The sequence below is a fragment of the Cervus canadensis genome, chromosome 22 (genome assembly GCF_019320065.1).
Source record: "Cervus canadensis isolate Bull #8, Minnesota chromosome 22, ASM1932006v1, whole genome shotgun sequence".
NCBI classification, from domain to species: domain Eukaryota; kingdom Metazoa; phylum Chordata; class Mammalia; order Artiodactyla; family Cervidae; genus Cervus; species Cervus canadensis.
Genome location: NC_057407.1, coordinates 6,882,966 through 6,901,044, shown reverse-complemented (window position 1 = coordinate 6,901,044; position 18,079 = coordinate 6,882,966). Strand labels below are relative to the sequence as shown.

At 51.3% G+C, this 18,079-nt stretch overlaps 1 protein-coding gene across 1 annotated transcript in view; it reads right to left on the bottom strand.

Moving 5' to 3' along the window:
- LIMD1 (LIM domain containing 1) overlaps positions 1–5,573 on the bottom strand; it is a 72,741-nt gene extending 67,168 nt beyond the window's left edge. The window contains exon 1 of the mRNA XM_043442086.1: positions 3,436–5,573. Coding sequence (XP_043298021.1) covers positions 3,436–4,834 — 1,399 coding nt within the window. The 5' untranslated portion in view covers positions 4,835–5,573. The remainder of the gene's footprint in view (positions 1–3,435) is intronic.
- Between the last annotated feature and the right edge of the window lie 12,506 nt (positions 5,574–18,079).

The following is an 18,079-nucleotide window of genomic DNA, read 5'->3' as shown; positions in this document are numbered from 1 at the left end:
CTGCCCTGCTGAGCATGCCCTTTCCCAGGGCAGACTCGAGGGTCACCCCCTTACCTCCTTCAAGCCTAGCTCCAAAGCCACCTTCTCGATGGGATTTCCCCTGATCACTGGCTTGAAAACCAGAAACCCTGGCTCGACGCCCTGCCCTGAGGCTCCATCCTCTCCACTTCCTGTTTCTCTCCCTCACACCTGCGTATTTATTTTGTTCATCTCCTGCCTCCCTCTCCTGCACCACCTGCTCTGGAGAAGTAGGGGTTTCTATCTGCCCCGTTCATTATGTACCTCAAGGCAGGTGCTCAGTAAATACAGGATGAATGAATGGATAGCGTTAGCTAATAGATCTGCTATGATCTGCTGTGTAAACTTGCCTCCCTCCGAAAATAAAACTGCTGTTTGTTGTTCAGTGAGCTTGAAATTAAAAATTCAAAACAAATACTGTATTTCACATATATGTGAAATCTAAAAAAAACCAACACACACAAACAGACACAAAAAACATAAACAGAGGTATAGACACAGAGAACAAACAGGTGGTTGCCTGAGGGGAAGGGAGGTAGGGGAGAAAAGAAATAGCTGAAGGAAGGTAACAGGTACAAAGTTTCAGTTGCAAAATAAACCAGTCATGGATATGAAATGTACAGTATGGGGAATATAGTCAATAACAATGTAATATCTTCATATAGTGACATACTGTAACTAGACTGACTTGTGACAAATAGAAATGTACAGAAATACTGAATCATTACGTTGCATAATAGGAACTAACATACTGGTGTAGGTCAATTATACTTCAAAAACAAACTCATAGAAAAAGAGATCAGATTTGTGGCTACCATCAGGGAAGGTGTGTGCTTCTTTGGGCTTCCCTGGTGGGGTTCAGACAGTGAATGAATGAATGAATGCATGAATCTACCTGCAATGCGAAAGACCTGGGTTTGATCCCTGGGTTCGATCCCTGGGCTGGGGAGATCCCCTGGATGAGGGAACAGCTACCCACTCCAGTATTCTGGCCTGGAGGACTCCATGGAAAAGAGAAGCCTGGCAGGCTACGGTCCATGGGGTCGCAAACAGTCAGACATGACTGAGCGACTTTCACTTCACTTCAGTGGTAGGTGGAATGGGAGAGGGGGAATGGGACACAAAAGCAGTGAAAGGCATAAACTTCCTAAGGATATAATGTACAACATGATAAATATAATTAACATTGCTATATGTTGCAGATGAAAGTTAACAGAGGAAATCCGGAGTTCTCATCACAAGGAAAAAGTAATTTTTTGAAATGAGAAGAGATGATAGATGTTCACTAACTTTATTGTCATCATCACTTTATGCTGCATATAAATCAAATCATTACATAAATCAAATCATTATGCTGAGGCTCTCCTGGAGGCTCAGTGGTAAAGAATCCTCCTTCCAACGCAGGGAACAAGGGTTCGATCCCTGGTCTGGGAAGATCCTACATGCCACGGGAGAGCTGAGCCTGTGCATCACAACTGCTGAGCCCACACTCTAGAGCCTGTGCGCCTCAACAAGAGTCGCCCTAGCTCGCCGGCAACTAGAGAGAAAGCCCAAAAGCAGCAATGAAGCCCCAGCACTGCTGAAAATAAATAAATAAATTTGCTTAAAAATTAAAAACCTTTTAAAAAACAAAAACTTACACATCTTTTAGAAAAACTATTATGCTGTGCATTTTATACAATATCGTGTGCCAATTATCTCAATAAAACTGGGAGAAAAATACAACAGTTTAAACTAAAAAAAAAACAAAACCAAAACCCACAGTATTTCCAGAGAAAAGTATTATTCCCAAGGAGGGGAATTTGCAAAGGAGAAGAGATGGTTCACAGTGAAAGGATGTTCACAGTGAGACGGTGCTACATGCTCTAAAACATAAACATCGAGTAAACAGCCACCCTGACCTCTGACTGCCCAGGGTGGTGTGAGCGCTGTTCCTGCGAGGCTCTCATGAGAAGCAAGAACACAGTGCCCGGCCTTGGACCTGTCCCTCCAAGCACCTTGGGACAGAATCATTCATTCACGCAGGATGGGGTAGACGGACAGCAGCAAGCCAGTCACCCTGCCTATGCAGGGCCTTCCCTGCGCCCCACCAACAGGCTTCACGCGGGGAAATGGTGACCTCAATTACGCACAGTTCTAAAAATGAAAAACTAACACAAAATATGGATACCATGCATCAAATAAAATGAGAAACTGTTGTACAGCTCAGAGAACTCTACTCCATGCTGTGTGGCGGTCTAAATGGGAAGGCAATCCAAGCAAGAGGTATATTTATAGCTGATTCTCTTTGCTGAACGGCAGAAACTAACAGAACATTGTAAAGCACCTATAATCCAATCAAAAGTAATTTAAAAAAAAAAATAAAACTCAGGCTCTTCTAACAACAGGCTGTCTTTCTAGTTAGCTCTTCTGTGAGACGGCTACATCATTACTCAACAGGGTGGCATCTCTGCTTTTCTGCTGCCTCCAAACTCCGCATGGAGGAAAAAAAAAAAAAGCTGAAGCCAGCAATCTCCAAGAGTTTGTGGCTTTAAAAAGCGAATAAAACAAAACCTACAAGAGGGAGTACAACCATCAAGGAGCATCTTCTGTTCTCTTAGGAGCCACGACTGTGGGTGTAACCTGGCTGCCAGCTAGGAGTCAGGGTGGGGGTGCTGAGTTGGAAGGCACCTAATGCATGGGTCTCCAATTTCCCAGAATGTCAGGTCCGGGGCTGGCTTTGTGAAAAATGCCAATTGCTGGGCCCCACGCCAGAGTTTCTGATGCAGTAGGTCTGGGGTGGGGCCTAATAATTTGCATTTTTAACTAGTTCCCAGGCAAAAGGACGCTGCAGGTTCAGACTACACTTTGAGAACAACTGCTCTAGAACAAAGCCTTCCAGGTCAGAGTTTCACCTCCCTCCGCTGAACGCAGGACAGGCAGGCAGACACACGTGCACACAGGGAGCCGCAGAGAGCCGGGTCCAACCCCTAGTCCTCTAATAGCCAGACTCCCCGGCACAGCCAACAACTGATGGAACGAACCCTCAGGGGTACAGAGACCTTTTAAGAAGCCCGTTCAGGTCCCGCCTGAGCCAGTCACTGAGACAGGTTCTAAGTCACTCCTGAAGCCCTTGAAATCCAAAGTCACAGATTTCCCTTTCTGGGGGGAGCAGTCACGAGCAATCCCGCCCTTTGCACATGGGTAACCACTGGCGGCAAGATCCGCTTTCTGCCTAGTGATGATCTCAAGTCTCTTTTCAAGTTTCAGAAGCAGCAGCTGAAAGAGGAAATTAAAAAAAAAAAAAGACAGCCCACTCAAGGAGAGTGACAGCATCCCTGGTGGGGGATGGGGGAGGGGGGACGCTTCCCCCTAATGCCCAAATGCAGGGACCCCATCACCCGCTGTGGGCCACCACGCCAGCCTCTCAACACTCACCAAAGTAATCAGCCTTGGGGTGAGCATCCATCTCCCGCTCCAGACGCTGGGTGAGGGCTTCTAACTTTAATTCGGCGGCCGTGGGTCCAAGCTCAGGGCCCGGGATGAGTGTCTGGCAGGGTAGCCTCACTCTGGGAGAACTCGGCGTCTCTGGGAGCACAGGCCCCAGGCTACCATCAGAGGCCCAGCCGGAGGCACCTTCTTTACAAGATAACTCAGGCAGGGTGGACATCACTGGATGGACAAGGCTGTTGGGGCTGAGCTTGGGACCAACGCCAGAATCTGTACAGCCAGGCTTGGGACCCAGCCCAGGGACGGCACCCGCCTGCATATGGTCCATGCTGGCTGGCGAGGATGAAGGGGCAGAGCTAGAAAGGTAAGATTTGGGCCCATCTTGGAACCAGGGTTGAGGGTCCGCAGTGGGTTTGGGCATCGTGCCTGAAACCTCACTCCCTACCCCTGAGTTTGTTCTGGGAAGAGACCCTTGACTGGGCCGGTTCAGGGCCAGGGGCGCTGAGAAAGAAGGGGTCCTGGGCTGAGCAGACCTCGGGAGGGCCCCATTCTCTGGGCCCGGGGAAGGGAGGCCAGGGCTCACTCGCTGGGAGGAGGCGGTGGTCCAGACGCCCGCTGGCTTCTCGCTGTTGCCTCCTCCAAGCCCACAGTCCTGGCCACTCTGCAAAGACCTGCCGGAGCCCGGGGAGAGCTGCTGGTGGTACAGGTGAGGCTCCCTGGAGGGCTTAGACAGCAGTGGGTCGCTCCCTGGGGTCCCAGACCACCCACTTCCTACACCCAGCCTGATGCCAGGGGACACTCCCGGGTCGTCGGCCCACTTGGGGCCTGCCAAGGACAGGTTGTCGTAATAGTCTCCGTGGGTGAGGCAGGAGGGATCCTCACAGGGGCCCGGCCGATGGAAAGCACACATCTCAGAACTCGTCATGCTCTCCTTGGACCCACAGTCTTGGCTGCCTTGCCTCGAACCCCGGACGTACAGCTTGGCCCTCTGCTCCTGGGGTGGGTACGAGGGCTGCCCAGGCGCCGCGGTGGTGGTCGTCCCAGGGGCCACGGTCGGGGCAGCGAGAGGGGGCTTGGCAGCGCCGTCCGCGGCCAGCCTGCTGCCCCCACCAGCTTCCCGGTGGGCGGGTGGGCCCAGGCGTCCCCCGCCGTTAACGGGACCCCGGCTCCCCCTGGGCAGGGTCTCCTCCTGCAGGAGCTGCTGCTGCTGCTGCTGGAGGTGGATTTTGGCCATCTTGGTAGCAAACACCCTGCGGGTTTCCTCAAACTCCGGGTTGTTGCCTGCACCCTTGTCCACTCGGAAGAGTCCATCTTTGGAGGCCTCGTACATGTTCAGGTCCTCAATGAACTTACTGGCCTCCAGGCCCAGGTCGTCGTACTTATCCATGTTGCTGACCCGGCCTAACCTAGTTGAGTGCGTGGAGGTGGGGCGGCGGGGTTCCTGGCAGACGGCGGACACTCAAGTCCAGCCCAGGACAGGTACAGCCTTCCACCTGCCCACCATGAGAGTCATGACCCTGGGCCTTAGAGTCCAGAGGATGCTGAGGCCTCAAAGTCACTTGGGCCCAATTTGCTTCCAATTCCCCTTCCCCTCGGAGGTGTCCGCGTGGGGGCGGCTGGCGGCTCTTGGCTGTCCGAGCTGGCTGTGAGTTCTTTTCTCCGTTTCAAATCATAAAACGGAAAAGAAATACGGAAGAAAAAAAAAAATCACATCCTCCTTAAGCAACCAAACTCAAGACACCCACAAGAAGGCAGCAGCCGCCGGACAGGAGGGAAAGTTGCTCAGAGAGCCGAGCGCAGAGGGCCCCGGACCGGCCGGGCCGGAGCGAAGGCGCGGCGGCGGAAGGCGCGAGCACGTACCGGGCGCTCGGTCCTCCGCGGCTTCCCCTGGTGGCGCGGAGCTGCGATCGTGGCCGGCGCGGGGACGGATCGGGGATCGGGATCCGGGGCACACGGGCCGGCCGGGCCCCGGCGGGAAGTTCACGGCAGCCGGGCGGGCGGTCTATTGTCCGATGGCGGCGGTGGCTGGGCGCGCGCGAGCCGGAGGGCGGCGGGACGCGGAAGTGAGTGCGCCGGACGCCGTCCCCGCCGCTCGGTCGCCGGCCGGGCACGTCGCGGGCCTGCGAGGAGGCGGAGGCGGAGGCGGCGGCCGAGGGGCGGGGGCGCGGGAGAGGGGCGGGGTCGGCGCGCGCGGCGGGCGCCCAGGGGCAGGCCCGAGCCCGACGCGGCTGGGGAACCTGGAGGTGTGTCTCGCGCGCCTCTTCCAGCCCTCGAGCGCCGGGCCGCCCCCCGGAGAAGTGCTACCGGGCTCCGGTCCTTGGGCAGAGCGGGGCGGAGGCCACTCCGCGGGGATCCCTGGCAGGCGACGTGGACGGCTTGCGTGGACCGGAGACGTGCAGCTTGAACTTTGCGGGAGTCCCAAGGTCGCGCGCTCCTCGCCCCACTGTGCCTCAGTTTCCCGAGTGGAAAGTCAACCCCTCGTGCCGGCTTGGCCCCGGCCGTGCCCTCGCTCCTACACAAGGTGCAGGATTGGCGACTCACGGAGTCACCTGGGGGCTGGCCCAAGTCCTCTTGGACAGGTAGGGAGACTGAGGCACCGAGGGAGAAGTGTCCAAGATGCCATCATGACTAGCAAAGCGTGGATGGGTGCCCAGTTCCTCTGAAAGGGTGTTAAAAGGCACGTTGTTGCCCAGAGCGAGCGTCCCAAGTCCCTCTGTTCGGCCATAAAATCTCATGCCCTGCTGACTCATTATTCAAGAGAGGATTTCTGACCCCCGAAAGTAGATCCGCGCAAGGAGCCGCCAGGCCTGACTCCGGGGCACCCTAGCAAGGCCCACCACTCCCTGCACCACCTCCGAGGTGACCCTGGAGAGGTTTCATTTCCCAGAGAGCAGACATCGTGATCCTAAAGCCGATACCAGACCGGTCACTTCCCTGGTTAAACCCTCAGTGCTTACCAGGGACTTGGATTGAAACCGACCCCACAGCGGCCTTCCTGCCCTGGCAGGGTCTGCCACCCCGGGGCAGGTTTGGTTGGGGAGTCTTCCCTGCCACTAGTTGCAGGAGCTTCCTGGTGTCTGCCCAGAGCTGGCCTCTAAACTTCAAGATGGCTCATCCTTACCATCTCTGCCAAAATAACACTCTCTAGAACCCTTCTTTTTCAGCACCCTCTTTATTTCCTCATCAGTTTTGATCACTATTTATATTTATCTGTTTACATGTGGTTTTTTTGGTGGTTGGTTGGTTTTCCACCCCATTAGACCATATCTGTATGCCCAATATCTATATGTCACAGTACTTAATGGTTGAATAAGTGAATTAGTGAATCTATTTGCCAGCGTTGTGACAAGGAACCAAATAATGCAATACATATGAGAGTGCTTTGTACTCTGTAAATCCAAAATGTGGTTCATTTTGTGGCAGGTAGACAACCTCAGACATGCAGATGACACCATGCTAAGGGCAGAAATGGGAGAGGAACTAAAGAGCCTCTTAATGAAGGTGAAAGAGGAGAGTGAAAAAGCTAGCTTAAAATTCAACATTCAAAAAACGAAGATCATGGCATCCAGTCCCATTACTTCATGGCAAATAGATGGGAAAACAATGGAAACAGTGGGAGATTTTATTTTCTTGGGCTCCAAAATCACTGCAGATGGTGACAGCAGCCATGAAATTAAAAGATGCCTGCTCCTTGGAAGAAAAGCTATGACAAACCTAGACAGTGTATTACAAAGCAGAGACATCACTTTGATGACAAAGGTTCATATAGTCGAAGGGATGGTTTTTCTAGTAGTCATGGACAGGTGTGAGAGTTGGACCACAAAGAAGGCTAAGCGCCAAAGAATTGATGCCTTTGAATTGTGATGTTGGAGAAGACTCTTCAGAGTCCCTTGGACAACAAGAAGATCAAACCAGTCAATCCTAAAGGAAATCAGCCCTGGATATTCACTGGAAGGACTGATGCTGAAGCTGAAGCTCTAATGTTTTGGCTACCTGATGCGAAGCACCAGCTTGTTGGAAAAGATGCTGGGAAAGATTGCGGACAGGAGGAGAAGGGGGCGACAGAGGATGAGATGGTTGGATGGCATCATTTACTCAATGGACATGAATTTGAGCAGACTCCGGGAGATGTCGGTGGACAAGGAAGCCTGGCCTGCTGCAGTCCATGGGGTCGCAAAGAGCTGGACACGACTGAACGACTTAACTGAACTGATTGGAGGTACAGAGAATTAGCTGAGAGTGACCCAGGGATGCAGCTGCAGGGAACTGGCTGATTAGGGCAGTGAAAACGTGAATGGGCTGAGGAAGAATTCATGATGGAAGCATGAAGCCTCCCCCTGTGCTTCCCACTGCCACCTCCACTCCCCGCCCCCCCCACGAGATCCTGGCCCTGAACTGCAAGGAGGCCAGCCAGCACAGGGCACTAGAGACCTCCAGCTGAGGTTCCGTTGCACAGATGTGGGTGTGGAGTTGGGTCTAACCAGGGCTGCCTCTTGCCAAGTGAGCGCAATGTAACTAGAGGGACAAGAGAGTCACTGTCTCTTCTGCCCAGAACTGCTCCACAGATATGCCTCTGTCTCCGTCCTTTATAGCCCTCAGGTCTCCACTCAACGGTCATTTCCCTGGGAAGTCTGCATGCCCCCTGTCTATCCCCAACCCCACCTGCCCCCACACTGACCAGCTGTCTCCTCACCAGAATGCAAACATCATGAGGCCCCAGATCTCTGCCCATTTTGTTCTTCACAATAGCCCAGGAAACCAAAACAGTGCCTGGTGTGTGGTAGGGCCCCCAAATGCTTGATAAATTAATGCATGTGTCACATCAGAAGAGGAAGTACAGGTGTTACCATCCACAGAGAAAAAGAATTAATTGGACTTCGGAACTCCCTGGTGGTCCAGTGGTTGAGAATCCGCCTGCCAATGCAGGGGACGCGGGTTTGATCCCCGGTCCAGGAAGACCCCATATACCACGGGACAACTAAGTCTGTTTGCCACAACCACTAAAGCCCGCATGCCTACAGCCTGTGCTCCACAACAAGGGAAGCGACCGCAGTGAGAAGCTCGTGCCCCGCATCTAGAGAGTAGCCCCTGCTCACCGCAACTAGAGTAAAGCCCGCGTGCAGCAACGGAGATCCAGCACAGCCAAAAATAAATCAATAAAACTATTAAAATAAGTTAATAAATAAGCTATAAAGACATGCCCATATTAATTAAATCAACAACAACAACAAAATAATTCATTGGACTTAACAGTGACCCAGATTCAGAGAAGCAATTCAGAGAAGAATACAGAGGAGACTGTATTCTTCCTCTTATAATTCTGTGTATCACTATAAACCTTCTGCAGATCTTGTTTGATCACCTTGTACCAAATATCTGATCTGCCTCGGAGATCGTACATCTTGCCAGGCAAGAGTATGACTACATAGAATTGTACGTGTGTGTGTCTGAACGTATTCAGGAATGTATTGGACTGAAGAATAGCTGTTTGCATGCATACATATATGTTTTTTATATAAATGCGTATAAAGGATCATTGACTAAACAGCATTTGAAAAACCCTCGTCCAACGGACTGGAGGCAGTAAACGGTGCTCAGACAGCCAATGAATTACCGGGGGGCCCAGGAGGCAAAGGGGCCCCGTCCTTGGACGGAGCCCTGCTTATTTTGCAGTTAACTGAAAGGGCCTTTCTGTCCCTTTTGCTGGGCTACAGGGAATGTCCCAGCACACAAAGCGGTAAGTGTCCCAAAGCTGGAGGGCTACTTCAGGGAGAGCGCTGAAAAGAATCTTTGTATTTCAGCCAGGCGGATGGATAAAGAACTAAGAACCCAGGTTCCTCTGGGCTCTTTCCATCCCACGGATGCCTCAAGCAGGCCAGGAAAGCCTGGCCCTTCCAAAGTGTTTCCTGAAACTTAGGCTTTCTCTCTGGTCCCAAGTTTCACTGTGGAACTGTCCCATGAATGGAGAGAAGCAGCTTCGATGAAGGCCCTTTCCTGGCACTTCTAATGAGCCTGTGTCTCATGACTGTCTGCCCTGGAAAGCTGCCCAGGCCAGACCCAGCTATAAGGACCACGACCTTGCCCTGCGTGTGCTGCCGGCGCCCGCTCTTGACCGGTCTCAGCCCCACACCCCGGGCCTTCCGCTGCACAGGAAGACCCAGCTGCAGGCATGTGCCTGGCCTCAGGGCCCCACGTGGCCCCCCGCAAGGATCCCCACACGCCCACGGGGGAGGGAGGCTGCCCCTTGGCCCTGGCCCAGCCCCTCCCGGGCCATCTGCTCAGAGTGCAGCGAAATATGTTTAGCAGAACACAGTGAACTGGAGTGCTGATTTTTGAATCAGCACCAATTTTCTGCTTACTCCTTTTTTTGTGTGGTTGTTAAATAAGTAATACAAGTGTACGGCTTCAAGTCCAAAAGGTGCACATGAGCACATGTGGTGAAAGGAGTCTCTGGTGCCCCTCCAGACACACCCTATCACCAAAGTACACAGGCATGTACTTTTCTTTCTTTCTTTTTTTTTTTTCACACAGAAAGTAAAAGTGCACTGCCCTTTGCTTTTTGCATTTAACAATACTCTTGGAAACCTTTTCACACCATTTCACATGCAGCTGGCTCGTTCTCTTAGAGGGCTAACATTTCTTTCTTTGGGTGAGTCATGGGTTTCTTAACCAGTCTCCTGTTCACAGACATTTAGGCCGCTTCCAAGCTTTAGCTATTACATATTCTGTGGCCACGGCTGACTTATAAACCGTATCACACCTCTGCAAGCAGGGCCCTGGGATAAACACCCACGAGGCAGGCATACTCTTGAGAACTCCACCATACTGCCTGGATTTCTTCATCGTCACCAAGAAGCTCCGCCTTGCTCTCTGCTGGTTACTGTCTCAATGGAGTCAGAGTTAGAACCGTTGATGAGTCACAACAGGAACAATGATCATGAAAAGCATCGTAGCACCTACGCTTTGCCCAGCACCATTCTCTACACTCAGTACATGTTACAGTGTTGATTCCTCATAATAGCTCATGAGATAGAATCTATTCATGCCCTCCTTTTAAAAAAACAAAAACAAAAACTATTTTATATTGGAGTATCACTGATGAAAAATAGAAGGCAAAAAGAGAAGAGGGCGGCAGAGGATGAGATGGTTGGATGGCCCTGCCGACTCGATGGACATGAGTTTGAGCAAACTTCAAGAGACAGTGAAGGACAGGGAAGGCTGGCGTGCTGCAGTCCGTGGGATCACAAAGAGCTGGACACACAGCTGAGCAACTGAACAACCACAAGGCCTGATTAATAGTGTTGTGATACTTTCAGGAGGATAGCAAAGCAACTCAGCCATACATAGACATGTGTCCATTCTCCCCCAAACTCCCCTCCTGTCCAGGCTGCCACAGAACATTCATATTATGCCCTCCTTCATACAAGTAAGGAAACGGAGGCACAGAGGAAGGAAGGAACTTGCTTGAAATTCCATAGCTAGGAGGCCTCTGGGATTGGAACACAGGCGGCCCAGCTCTGTGACACATCACCTCTCATGCCAAAACCTCCTAAGTAATCACTTGGCCACTAACGCTGCTTCCAGGCTGTGTGTATCAGTGGGTGCTTGCCTGCAAAGCCCAAATGGGAAAGTGTATCTTCTGTTTTCAACAACACTGTGTACCCAGAAGAAGGATGGACCAGCTTGTGCACTCTGAGAGGGCAGGGACCAGCTCTGCCTTGTTCACCCTGGTATCTTACATGCTGCTCACCTAGTTACTGTTGAATGACTGAATGAATATTATCCTGGATAATAATACTGCTAGGGGACTTCCCCGGGCTCCCCAGGTGGCCCAATGGGAGGGAATCCTCCTGCCAGTGCAGAAGACTCAGGAGATGCAGATTCGATCCCTGGGTAGGGGAGAGGCACTGGAGGAGGACATGGCAACCCACTGTAGTATTCTTCTTGGAAAATCCCGTGGACAGAGGAGCCTGACGGGCTACAGTCGAGGGGGTCACAGAGAATGAGGTTGTTGTCGTTGTTGTTGTTCAGTCACCCAGTCATGTCTGACTCTTAGTGACCCCGTGGACTATAGCACGCCAGGCTTCCCGTTCCTCACCATCTCCCAGAGTTTGCCCAAGTTCATGTTCATGCCATCCAGCCACTGCATCCTCTGATGCCCTCTTCTCCTTCTCCCCTCAGTCTTTCCCAGCATCAGGGACTTTTCCAATGAGTTGTCTGTTTGCATCAGGTGACCAAAATACTGGAGCTTCAGCTTCAGCATCAGCAAGAGTCAGGTACAAGTGAGCAATTGAGCGCACACACACACACACGGGGACTGCCCTGGTGGCCCAGCAGTTAAGATTCCATGTTTCCAACTGCAGGGGGTGTGGTTTGATCCTGGGGAACTAAGATCCTGCATGCTATATGGTGTGGCCAAAAAAAATTTTTTTTGCATGCTAGTAATAGCTGATATTTATGGAGTACCAGCTAAGAGTTTGCCATAAATTATCTCATTTAACCCTCACAATGGCTCTCTGAGATAAAGTCCATCATTACTTCCATTTTACAGATGGAAAAACAGAGGCTCACAGAGGTTGAGTAAGTTGCCCAAGGACACACAGCTGGTATTAACAGATGAATTGGGATTTGATCCCTGGATGTCTGCTCTCTACCGGAGATTTCTGAGGTCTTGTCTGCACCGAAGTTTGTGAGTCCACGAATTTCCCACTTAGGAATTGACCTCCACTGGATGCAGCCTGAAGATAAGAGCCACATGTCCTTTTTTTTAAAAAAATTAAATAAACTTAATTTTTAGAGCAGTTTTAAGAGTAGAAAGTACACTTTTGTGTACTCCAAGTAAAATTTTCAGTTTTATAGAAATACTGAGTGGAAAATACAGAGATTTCCCACATGCTTCCTGACCCTACACACATAGCCTCCTCCACCATCAACATCCTGACGAGAGTAGTATAACTATTACAATCAATGGATTTATGTCAACACATCACTATCACCCCAAGTCCATAGTTTACCTGAGGGTTTGTTCTTGGTGTCATATAGTCTATGGATTTGGACAAATGTAAAATGATGTGTATCCACCATTATAGTGTCATACGGAGCAGTCTCACTGCTCTAAAAGTCCTCTGCCAGCTCATCTCTCTCTCCTCTAAGCCCTGAAAACCACTGGTCTTTTTCTGTCTCTGTAGTCCTGCATTTCCTAGAATGTCATATAGTTTCAATCATTTCAGATTGGCTCTTTCACTGACTAAGTCTCATTGAAGTTCCCCCCATGTCTTTTCATGCTTTAGAGTAAATAGGTTACAGGTATCCGGGGGGGAGGAAAAGCTAATAAAGTGTAAAGATAGAAAAAAGAAAGACAGCTAAAAATGAAGCAACTGAGTCTGTGGTCCACCTGGAAAATACCAGGGACGAGCCGAAGCAGAAGGAGGTCTGTCTACCCCAGGGCCTCCCGAGGAGCTGCCAGCCCTCTGCACAGGGCCCCAGGCTAACACTTTAATTATGGTCTTCAAGTGAGGACGAACAGAGAAGCACCAACAAGAATGAAACAAGATGTGTATCACATAGCTGCATGTCTCTGTCCCTTTACCAGCCAAGTTGCCCATACGGGGTACAAGGAACTCATTTAAAAAATAAACAAAACCTGGGTCTTCTCTGGCAGTCCAGTGGTGAAGGCTCGGCACCTCCAATGCAGGGGGCATGGGTTTGATCCCTGGTCAGAGAACTAGATTTCACGTGCTATGTGGCAAGGCCAAAAAATTAAAAGAAAAAAAAAAATCCTGGGGGGAGGGATAAATTAGGAGGTTGGGATTCAGATGTGTGCTTAATCGTTCAGTCGTGTCTGACTCTTTGTGACTCCATGGACTGTAACCTACCAGGCTCCTCTGTCCATGGGGTTCTTCAGCAAGAATACTGGAGTGAGTTGCCATTTCCTCCTCTGGGAGATCTTCCTGACCCAGGGATCAAACCCTCGCCTCCTATGTCTCCTGCATTGGCAGGCAGATCCTTTACTCATTGAGCCATCAGGGATTAAAACATATGCTCTTCTGTATATAAAACAGATAGTCAACGTGACCTGCTGCACAGCCCAGGGAACTCTCCTCAACACTCTGCAATAACCTATGCGGGAAAAGAATCCAAAAAAGAATAAGTCTATGTCTTTGTCTAACTGAGTCAGGACGCTGTACACCTAAAACACAACATTGTAAATCAACTACATTCCAATATCAGATAAAAATTTTAAAAATTAGTCCTGTGGCCATATTATGAGTGTGGAGTTTTGTGCGAGTTTAAGTATGTTAAACATACTAACATTCTATTTCATTACATGTAAATATTTAAAATATGCCACAAACTTTGAACTCTATTCTGATGCTATTTGTTTTCAAACATACTGGGAGCCTCAGCAAATCAAAGCAGCCAGGACCTCTCCTGACCTTACGAGGTGCCATCCGCTGGGGATCTGGGAAAAAAGAAGTTAAAAAAAGAGCATGTGTCTCTGTTGTTCAGCTCTGTCCCCGAAGAGAGGATAGGAATCTGGGACAGGCTGATGAAGGATTTAGGACATGGCACGGGGTTCCAGTGGGAACAGAGAGGGAGGGTGCATCCAGCCCACCCAGGGCTGGCCCACTGTTCTGTGGGCTCCAGAAATTTCCATTGCTTCTTTGTGAGACTGGAGATCCACAGTTGTAGGTAAATGAGACGCCCAGTTTTTGTTAAACAAATGAATTTCATGATCAAGGGCTTTCCATTTGCAGAGCATATTTGAATATATAGATAAGATATGTATTTGTCTCTTGTGTAAAAGATGCCTGGGGTGTGAAGGATGGTGCTCAGTCAGGGGGCCTCCTCAACCCTCTCCTCTCTGCTCATCACAGACGTTCCATTGACTCCTCAGGCTACGTGGTGATCACCACCGACCCCAGGTCCCGCCCGCTGGAGTCCAGGCCACCATAGGAAGACTACTCCACTGTCTCCGTCTCAAACTCTAGTTCTCAGGAAGAAACTCTGATTGGCCCGAGGTTAGGTCAGCTGATTCCCCAGCTCACTCACTGTTGTCAAGGGGTGGCCGTTGCCCTGTATTAACAAGGGCTCTGTGAACTAAGTAGACACCGCAAACAGGGAGGGGAAATGTCATGACCCTTCCAGTCTGCTCTGGAAGGGAGGGACTAGAATTTTCCGTGCCCCCTCTTCAGCTCATGGAGAGACTTTGGGGGTGAGGAGCACCTGTCCTTGACCCTGGGCTCCACATGCGAGTGTGGTAGGAGATACTCGAAGCTGCAAGCGAACAGGAACAGGCGTCATTTACTTCTCAGCCAATTCTTTGTGGTGCTAACAGTGAGGCCCTGGAGCCGATGGAAACAATCCATTAGCCTTTTGGTTGTTCGCCTCCCCACCACACCCCCACTGCTAACACACACATGTGGCTCCCAGTCGAGTAAAGGGGGACATGAGAGTCCTCTGCACAACAGAGGCACAGGCATTTTCAGGGAGTGTGTTATGGAGATAAGGTAATATTTAAGGGGCCATCTGAAGGCTGAGAAAAAGCCAAGCCCTCAGACACCAGGCGAACATTCGTGCAGAGGGAAGGCAGCGCCCAGCCCGGGGCAGGAAGGCCAGTCAGGGTGGCTGGAGCCCCAGGAGCACTGGGAGCTCAGCACTGTTGCTGAGCCTGGCAGGGCTGGGGCAGAGGGGTGCTTTCATAGCTGAATTTGGCTTTGAGTGTTGTTAAAGCAGGGCTTCCTGGGCGGCAGAAATGGTAAAGAAGCCGCCTGCCAATGCAGGAGACATAAGAGATGCGGGTTCGATCCTTGGGTCGGGAAGATCCCCCTGGAGAATCCCATGGACAGAGGAGCCTGGTGGGCTACCGTCCACAGGGTCACGAAGAGTTGGATACGACTGAAATGACTTAGCATGCCTGCACGTAGTTAAAGCAAGTAGTGATCTGAACTAAAAACAGTGGACCGGCTTGAGATAACTCGGGAGATTGTGGATGGAGGTGCGGGAGGCAAGGAAAAGGAGAGAACCAAGGGGAATTTCTAAGTTTCCCACTTGAGCAATTGGATGGTTGGGTGATGGGTGATGCTCATTTATTGGAGGGTAACAGGGTACATCATGAGAAACGCCGGGCTGGAGGAAGCACAAGCTGGAATCAAGATTGCCGGGAGAAATATCAAGAACCTCAGATATGCAGATGACACCACTCTGTAGCAGAAAGTGAAGAAGAACTAAAGAGCCTCTTGATGAAAGTGAAAGAGGAGAGTAAAAAAGTTGGCTTAAAGCTCAATATTCAGAAAACTAAGATCATGGCATCTGGTCCCATCACTTCACGGCAAATAGATGGGGAAACAGTGCAAACAGTGGCTAACTTTATTTTCTGGGCACCAAAATCACTGCAGATGGTGATTGCAGCCATGAAATTAAAAGACGCTTACTCCTTGGAAGGAAAGTTATGACCAACCTAGACAGCATATTAAAAAGCAGAGACGTTACTTTGCCAACAAAGGTCTGTCTAGTCAAGGCTATGGTTTTTCCAGTGGTCATGTATGGATGTGAGAGTTGGACTATAAAGAAAGCTGAGCGCAGAAGAATTGATGCTTTTGAAGAGACTTGCAAAGAGTTGGACACAACCAAGCAACTGAACTGAACTGAACAGGGTTGGAGGGAGAAATCAAGAGAAGAGGCGAAGAAGCCAGCTGAGGGGCCAGAAGGGAGGTCTGGCTGGACGTTAGGTCTGGAGTCACTGGTGTTGGACATCGTGGGCCTGAGGGAGCTCACCTGGTCCGAGGATGGGGGGTGGCGTGTAGCCAGAGGAACACTGCCCAGGATCAGGTCTTGAAGTGCTCAGAGCGAGGTGAGGGCCAGAGGAGGAGACTGAGGCAGAGAGGCCAGGGAGCCTCCAGGAGAAGAGGGGAAAGAGTATGCGACATTAACAGGAGGGTCTATCCCTGTCGTGGGTTTGCACCATGGCGGTCACTGGTGGGGCAGTTTCTGGGAAGGACCATGGCTTCCCCATGGTGTCATGGGGACATGGTCTGGCTCTATTTCATTTGGGTAATAAGGAAGTGGGTGATGCCAGGGCAGAGGGTTTGGGGACCGCTGTGCTAAGTTCGCAGAGCAACGTGAAAAAGGAAAACAGTGCCTGTGACATTTACATCGGCCGGCATGGTTGGGGTGTGAGCTGGGAGGGCAGCCTGAGAAACAGTGAACTGGGGACCGGAGTGTGAAGCCGCTCCCCGTTGCCACACTCCCCGCCCCCGCCCCACCCCCCAGGAGGAGAAGGGCCCGGCCACATGGAGAACCTGAGCCCTACAGACAGGAAGGAGGAGCGCCCTGTTTATTTCTGTCTGCCTGATTTCACATCTGCTGACGTCTTCACACCCACCCCCCCCCCCCCTTCTTGAAGCCTCAATGGTTTAGGAGCTAAAAATGTAGCCCTGAGGCCAAAGCTATGTGTCATGCTTGGTCAGTTTAGCACAAGCAACCTACCGGGGAACTCAAGATGTGAAATACTGAGAGGTAAAAAGGTTCACGATCCTCGAAACCTATAAAAACACAAACCCCTGAAGATAGAAAAGATGTACCCCACGCCCTCTGAGCGCGACGACCAAAAGATGGAGCAGGCGTCCGCCGGGCACCCAGCACCTCTGAGGGCTGGCTGGAGCCACTGTTTCTTTTTCCTGTCAAAATAACTGGGCCTTTGGGGTTGAAAATGACTTCATGGTTTCATTTCCTTCGAGGACATCCAGCTCTCATCGACATGAACATGCTTCATGGAAACTCCTGCTGCAGCGGTCTGGCTCTTCTGGGTGACCTTCATCCTAGTGAGCAGGGAAGCCTGGGCCCCCGTCCTGCAACCCCCACCCACTGGAGGGCTGACCTGCTGGGATTCCCCAGACCCCAGGCTTCTTCCCCTGATAGGGCCCAAGCTTACTGCTGGGCTGGGAGAGAACGGCTGGCCCTGGTGACCATGGGCAGGCCCTCCAGTCTCCTACTGTGGGGGAGCAGGACTGCCTGACGCCCCGATGCCAGGCTCTGAGCCCAGGGGCTTGGGCGTGAGGCCACACGTCCCACAGGCTGCGCCCAGCCCCTGGCTGAGCTTGGCGGGGACAGATGCTAAGACAGGCCTGTTCCTGGGAGATGCGGGGCTCCTCCGCAGGCAACTCTAGCCTGAGGAAGACCTTCCTTTGCCCTTCCTTCTCTCCTTCCCCGGGGTTAACCCGCATCTCCATCTGCAGGTTCTCCCAGCCTCCTGCATCTCCCCTCCCCCCTCCTCTTATGCAGGCGTTTTCTCCAAGACTCTCTCTCACTTGCAATTTCATCTTGGTATTTGTGTCTCAGAGGACCCAAGCTGGGCTTCCCAGGTGGCTCAGTGGTAAAGAATTCATCTGCCAATGCAGGAGACGCAGGTTCAATCCCTGAGGTGGGAAGATGCCCTGGAGAAAGAAAGGGCACCCCAGTCCAGTGTTCTTGCCTGGAGAATCTCACAGACAGAAGAGCCTGGTGGGCTACAGTCCAGGGAGTCTCAAAGAGTCAGGGCACACACACACACGTGGACCCAAGTTAACACACCTGGAACTTCCAGAAATGGATAGGAGTGCCGTGCACAGTGTTCATTGCCTAGAGGGCAGGG